The following is a 7,698-nucleotide window of genomic DNA, read 5'->3' as shown; positions in this document are numbered from 1 at the left end:
TCTTCCCCCCCTGATTATTATGTTGTTTTGAAGTAGGAAAGTGTCATTGCCTTTATAACCTGCTTGAGTTTTGCTGGCCTGAGAAAAGGTGTCACTTACAAAGGCCTTACCTGCGTTTAGGCTGCAGCATTATGAAATGACTCTGGAAAACCTACATTAGTGTCTACGTGATTTGGTTTCTTATTAGTTTATGCTGAACTCAGAATTCATAAAGAATGAACTTGTGTGTTTTTCATGTGCATGTAATATTGCAAGTTGCTGGTAATAGTGCCTTTTGCAATATCTTTGCTTGTGAAGCATTCAGTGAGTTGCTTAACCGTCGATCTGGTTGCAATGTATCCAATTGACAAATATGATAAGCAACTTGTTCACAGCAACATGATAACCTGTAATGTTGTTTCAACAATGTTTTTGAGACTAGGTTAAGATGACCTCTTGAATCCCGTCAAAAAGGCGACATAAGGCCTATGTGTATCCAAGAAGGCTTGGTTAACTTTGTATCTCTCAGCAGCTCCTGCAGTTTGGATGCTGCATTGACTCCCTTGGTGGTGTGCTGAAGCCTGGAGTTTGTTTTTTTAAATTTTATTAAAGGCAAAGGCACTAACAGTGAATCGAAGCTAACGTGAGCTAAATAAATTGTCAGGGCCTTTCTAAAAAGTGTATTTCTCAGTGGGCAGTGATGACCCAAACTCCAAATGCCTCTTGTTTATATCCTCGATTCTGATGAGGCATTGCCTATGGTTCTTGATATATATGCTGCCTGACCTCTTAAGTGCTTTCTACTTGTATTTCTGTGTTGACAATATAGTGTCAAAACTTACTTGTGACACTTCTGTTTTCTGTTATATGCATATTTTGTTTTCTTCGTGTTCAGGAGGCAAGAAGAAACCATTGAAACAACCTAAAAAATCAAACAAGGAAATGGATGAGGTCTGTATTCTTTTTAATGCATGAACTGTTTCTGAATTTGCTAGAAGTTGAAATAGTGGCATGACATTTTGTAATGAGCTGGTTCTGCTGCCCAGAGGAGATTCTGCTTTCATCAGTTAACCAGTCTCTTGTTTAAGTGGAATAATTTGAGATACAAATGTAGCTTTGGACAAGAATAACCATTTAAACAAAATCACAGAAGGAAGACTATTTGTAGCATTTTGCCATCTTTCCCAGTAAATCTACTCACGTGCTCATATGAGATAGGAGTTGGATTGGGGCCTGGTGCTTTGCACCTGCTGGACTATTCACTGGGACCCCTGACCCCCCCCTCCTTTACCTTCCTGCATTGCCCCCATGTTCCTCAATTCTCTCATTTTTCACCCTATCACAGGATCTTCCCTGTGCTGTTACTGCACTAAGACTGACACTGATAATTTCCTGAGAGGGTTGCAGTTTTATACAGTTCGTACCAATGCAATTATGGTTTAGCTCTTCTGGGTTTGCCCTTCCTGTTCTAGTGCATTTCTGTAATGTTTTCTCTTTATTTCACTTTAAGATCTGAAATTTTCTTCATAATTTATTAAATTAGTTATTTGATGTTTAGCACATTACTGGTTGTATAGCTTGACCTTAGATGACTGCGCCAGAAGTGTTAGGTTCATTTTTCAGAGACCCTCGCAGACTTGATACAAGAGCAAGATACTGACCTGGTCGCAAAAACGCAATCCTGTATTATTAAGCAAGTACAAGCTGCGGAGGATCACTCTACGCAACCCAGTGCAGAGTATTGTGAGCGATTCTCCCTGAACACGGGACAGTCCCTGCTTTTATACTTATACCCTTGGAATTGGCATTGGCAGATACATAAAATAATTACTACATCTGAGAACAAGATACAGCTTTGATCGTCACAAAGTGTATGATAACAATAGGATGCAATTTCAAGTGGTGACAACTGCCTGGCTTGATCAAAGGTCCCTGATTTGGCCATTTCAGCAGAAACATGGGTAGGTGGCAGTGTGGGGGTAGGGCCATGAAGATTATAGAGCGTAATGCTTTTTGTGTTTACAGATGTTTCACACCCCGACATGTGTTTCACACCCAATCCTATTTGGGCAGGAAGTTGAGACAGTGTTCACATACCCCTGTATGAGGAGATAGAGCATAAAAATTCATGGCATGTTAACACATTAACATCTCAGAGGGACAGAGCCGCGCAATATTAAGAATGACCTTGTATAAACCATAGTGAATGTGGTGACTGGCCAATTTCCAATGTAGAATTCTGTTTTAAGGTTAATATTTGTTTATTGCTTCAATGAAAGCACAATTCTAGGAATTTACTAGTAGTCTGTATGGCCTGCTGTAAGAACTTGTTTCTTTTTAGAAGAGAAGTGTTAATTATGTTGTTTTATGCAATGAACTAGCCACCCTGCTAGAGATAATCTCCATTCTAGAACATCCAGGTGACCTTTCATGGAATCCCCACAGGAAGATGACCAGTCATTAGCACTGCAAGTTAGCCTTGGGGATAATGATAAGCAATTTATAACAGGAGTCCACTGTTCTCTTTCCATAATGTTAGTGTTGGATGTCGTGATCACATCAACTGGTCAGGTGGGTTGCTGACACTTGAGTTCAGATGTAAAGATGGTCAATTGGATGAAGCCTTGAAGAGAATGATCCAAAATTGTGATTGAAAGCTTGTCCCTGCAGAGGTTTCGTAAAGTTTATACTGATGTATAAGTGGGGTGTTCAGAATAGTTACAGTAGAAAGAGTGTAAAAAGTAAGATGTACAATGCATCAACGTTAAACATACTTTGTAGGAGATTTGGGTGTTGAACGTTGCAGTGGTCATAGATTTATAGAGAAGATCAAAAGTTTTAAGTGTGTATTAACGATAGCAGAAGTTTTGTAGCCCAGTGACTGAGTGAGAGAGCATATCTGGTAGAGTTTGGGAAAAGTAAGAATTTAGAGAATGAATCATCAACAAAATAAACATTTCATGTCTGGAGATGAAGGTAAGTTTTTGCACATATTACTAATTGCTAATTTATCTAAGTTGCACTACTTTATAACTGTATTTTCAACACTTGATAAAATGCAACTGGAGTAACTTTGTTATCTGCACAGGATGATCTTGCTTTCAAACAGAAAAAGAAGGACGAGCAGAAAAAGCTTGAAGAGATGAAAGCAAAAGCTGCAGGCAAAGGACCGCTTGGTGAGTAACCTGATTGCCATGAGGTTCAGAAAGTTTCATCATAACTTACGTTGATTTCTAGTGAATCATTTTATAATCTCAACAGCATATCACAGAAGGAAAATGAGCTTCTATCCCATAAACCTGGTGGGGTCAATGCTCTTTCTGTGGCAGGAAACTGCAGTTTTGGTTGTGGAATGTTTTGCATTCACAAGGCTCTACAGTGCTGTCTTGAAACCCCTGTGAAACTAGGGGTAGTGAACCAGTAGCTTCAACAATTTAGTAATGGGCCCATTTGGACTGAGCATTGCCTGAGATTGTTCAATATGAAAGAGTTTGCTTAATCATGACAGTCCAACTCTATGCATAAAGTAAATTGTGGGATCTCAAAACACTAGCATTTTTTATTTGATTTGGTGAGACAGAGACTAAGGTAAATATTAATCCTGATTTAATTTTTACCCTGGTTTCACCTCACCTTGTGGATCAATCTCGTAAGGATGCAAGACAGTACCTCTTGGTTTCCAGATGCTACTGAAAAGGGGTCCTTCAGAATGATGTTTAGTTCACTGGCGATTGTTATACCCCTATTCAAGGTGGTAAATTTATAAGCTAGCCAGCCTGACCTCAATCTTTGGTAAGATTTTAGATTCCATTATCAAAGATGAGATTGCAAAGTTCTTGGAAGTGTATGATAAAATAGGGGGCAGTCGTGCCTGACAAGTGAATAATAGAATCCTTTCTTTCAGGAGGGAACAAGCAAGTTAGGCAAAAGACAGCCAGTGCACGTGACCTATTCTGAATATCTAATCTGAATCAGACATCCTAGTTCAGCATTCTGTTAAGGTTAATGTGCAGGTTCACTTGGCAGTTATGGAGGAAAATGCAATATTAACAGTCATTTCAAGGGAACTTGAGTAGAAGAGCATGGAGGTACAGCTTAGGTTGTATAAAGGTGCAGGGTGAGGGGCGGTGAGAGGTGAAGTTGAAGAAATGTGCAAGGCAAGTCTTTTTTTTCACCCCCCCTCACCAAAGGGTGGTGAGTGACTGGAACACGCTGCCAGAGGCGGTGGTGGAAGCAGAGACAATAACAGTGCTCAAGAAGTGCCTGGATGAATACATTAATAGGAAAAGAACAGAGGGATATGGATCCTGTAAGTGAAAACAATTTTAGTATGGAAAAGCAAAATGTGTCAGCACAGGCTTGGTGGGCCAAAGGGCTGTTCTTGTCCTGTGTGCTAAGGCTCTGTTCAGACTGTTTATTTGGAATATCGTGACCAATTTTGGGTCCTGCATCTATGGAAGGATGTGTTGGTGTTGGAGGGGGTTCAGAGGAGGTTCACGAGAATGATCCTTGGGATGAAGGGCCTGTCCTGTGAGGAGTGATTGAGGATTCAATGTCTGTACTGGATGGAGTTTAGAAGGATGAGTGGGGGAAACTTCCATTGAAACACAGACTACTGAGAGGCCTGGAGGGATAGAAAATGCCTCCATCAGCAGGAGAGGCTAAAAGCCAAGGGTTCAGCCTCAGAGTGAAGAGACAACCCTTTCGAACTGAGATAAGGAAGAATTTCTTCAACCAGTGGCGAATCTGTGGAACTCGGCCTCTAGAATCCTCTGACACTAAGTCACTAAGTGTATTTAAGACAGAGGTGATACCTTGTTGATGAGTAAAGAGATCAAAGGTTAAGGAACAAAGACAGGAGAACAGGGCTGAGAAACATATCAGCCACTAACAAATACTGAGCAGACAGGATGGCTAAGTGTCCTAATTTTGCACCTATTGCATTCTGGAAAGCCATTAGACATATCAGAATACTCTGTTCCTTTGTCTTACGGCTGCCCCTGTCCTGTCTAGAGTTCTTCCATTTTTTACCCCTAGCAGCTGGAGATCTTTGTCTGTGTAGAATGCTTTTACTTCTACATTTCTTTGTCTATTCTCCAGAGGATTTGTGGATTACTCATAACTTCAATGCAGCTCAGAAGGGAGTTCAAGGATTTTGGCAGTCTCCTTCTCTGGTTAATGGTTTAATCGTCAACTGCCAGCTTTGACTTGGTGTCTAGGATGCATTGTTACGGCTTTATCAAGTGGATATCACTTGTGTGCACCTGTTGCTATACCTGGCACAAAAACAGAAATGGCTGGAGAAGCTCAGCAGGTCTGGCAGGATCCATAAAGAGAAATCAGAGTTGGTGTTTTGGGTAGAGTGACCCTTTCTCAGAACCCAAATTTCTGGCATCCTGCCCTACAAGCCTCATTGAATCACTTGTTTTGGTCACTTAATAGAAGAGTAAGGAATATGCCAGGCCTTGAGATTACAGATTGTGGTTGGGTATAGTCCTAAGGCAGCTGGCCCACAATGCCTCAGGATTGTACAGTTTTGAAGGGTCATATCTACTTTAAATTTATCTCATTTAGCCTGCTGGTAGTGCCATGCAACACAATGGGATGAGTGCCCTCTGATTGGGCAAGTGGAGTGCCCTCAATGAGAACGCTGCAGCGATCTCCTCTATCTGCACTGCAGAAAACAGATCTATCTGTGACCAGTAGATTTCTAAGGATATGGCAAGCAGGTTTCGTCTCTTGGTTCCCTCACCAGCTTGTGTAGACCAGCTCAGCAGGCATATCCTTCAGGTTCACTCAACAGTGGTGCTGCTGAACCACTGTGCCAGACATGGAAATTTTTCAGCCAGAGTCCATTCTGTTCCTTTGTCCAAATGCAGAGCTTCTTCGAGGTGCTGTTCAACACGGAGTACCGATTTTATTAGTTGAGGCTGTAGATGGTATCAGCAGGTTTCCTCGCCTGTGATACCGTGAAATTTTGTTTTATTGTGTCCCTAGCCAATGTTGAGGATTCCTGGTACCAGCTCTCCTTGATTGTACCACTGTGCTGCTATCTATGGTGTTTCTGTCCTACTGCCAGCACAGCAAGATTGTTTTGGAAGAGTTTGGGGTGCTGACTATAAGGTGTGTGTCTGTGAATATAACTATTGGGGTTGACTAATCTTTTGAGATTCTCCCAGTTTTTTGGCGCAAGTTCCCAAGTGTTAGGGAAAATCTTGCTTCCACACTGTCTCCACTACCTAATGTAAAGGTGGTCCATCAAGTGGCGATTTTGAAGAATGGCTTGGTTTGATTTATTACCGTCACATGTACCGATTTGCAGTGAAAAGATGGGACAGGTGGTTTTGTTTCACTGACCCTCTGTTCAAAGCGAGCGTAGAATGCATTGAACTCATTGGGTATAGATATACTATTGCCTGTTCGACTTTACAGCCTGTTGTTATGTAAATCTTGCCACAAACGCTGACTCCCCACGTGATTAGTCTGGGTCTCAAGCTTCGTTTAGGATTGCCTCTTGGCATCCCTGATGGCTTTGAGAAGTTTGTACCTTTACTGGGTCTTTTCAGGTAGTTAGAAGTCACATTGTTGGTCTGGAATAACAGCCCTGACATGCTTCTGATAGAACGATAGTGAATCAGATCAGTCTTCATGTCAAACCAGTAGTTTAGTCGCCAATACCGAGACAATGCTTTTATACCAAAACTATTCATTATTCCATTCCTCTCAGCAGTTAATTTCATATCTTCATGCACAGTTTTATTTCCCTTTTTTTGTGGGAAAATTTTGAAAAATGGGGATAGGCTAATCATCAACCTATTTAACCAAATTGTGCACTTTTTCTCCTGTGGCCGATATTGTCTGCAGTTGGTCTTGAGTCTGAAGCTGCTTTCCCGTATTTGCCCGGCTGAAGAGAAGGCCCCCCCCCCCCCAAGTTCTCCTGGTCATAGTGAGTAATGATGTTCGCAACTGAAAACTATTTCCCCTCAAACGGCCAGTGTTCAGACTGCTGCAGTCACCCTTCGAGTTGGTTTGGTGTGGATGAAATTGGGCTGTCCTGTAATGACCCAAATGGTTGAATAGTTCCCAATTATCATTTTGCACTCAGTGTGAAGTACATCACTGGTGAGCAACTGGTAGACAAATAGACAAATAATTGCTGAGGCACTCTCCCAGTGCAATGAGTAGGAAAATGGGAGCAGAGGAAATGATTTGGGGGGCGGGGGTGGAAACACTGCACCAAAACTTCATGTTTACTCAGTCTTTTTTAATCCTTTTGCAGTTTCTGGAGGTATTAAGAAATCAGGCAAGAAGTAACAGTGAACACTGGAATGTCAAATGTGCTGACATTTGCATCACTTGTATATCTCCAGGGGACGCAGGATTAATACACATCTCTCTTTGTGATCTTCTGTTTACGTTTCTGCCTTACCTGTAAATTGTATATTTGTTTAAAATGCCAATAAATTCTTTTTCCTGTTTTCTAAGTGTCTGTCAGTGGATTTTCAATGGAACATAATTGTGGTTTTAATATTTTCATTTGAACGGATCTCTTTAAACAAGTAGCCAGCTGTGTAGTTACAAATTTAGGATTAAATTTGCGTTGTGGATGAGCCATATTACAGATTGGAGCCCTATCCAGCCCAGTTAGAAGGTGTATATGAGCTACTGATGCTTATCTTCAGCCTCCTTGGGAAGCAACTCGAGTTTAATGTGCATCAA

At 41.3% G+C, this 7,698-nt stretch overlaps 1 protein-coding gene across 1 annotated transcript; it reads left to right on the top strand.

Moving 5' to 3' along the window:
• Positions 1–846: 846 nt before the first annotated feature.
• Positions 847–7,457, top strand: tma7 (translation machinery associated 7 homolog). The gene is made up of 3 exons (XM_059649786.1): positions 847–930; positions 3,068–3,155; positions 7,259–7,457. The coding sequence occupies exons 1-3, from the start codon at positions 847–849 to the stop codon at positions 7,291–7,293; spliced, it is 207 nt and encodes a 68-aa protein (XP_059505769.1). The 3' UTR covers positions 7,294–7,457.
• The last annotated feature ends 241 nt before the right edge of the window (positions 7,458–7,698 follow it).

Source organism: Stegostoma tigrinum, chromosome 11 (assembly GCF_030684315.1).
Source record: "Stegostoma tigrinum isolate sSteTig4 chromosome 11, sSteTig4.hap1, whole genome shotgun sequence".
In the NCBI taxonomy this organism is placed as follows: domain Eukaryota; kingdom Metazoa; phylum Chordata; class Chondrichthyes; order Orectolobiformes; family Stegostomatidae; genus Stegostoma; species Stegostoma tigrinum.
This window is presented reverse-complemented; position numbering and strand designations above follow the sequence as displayed.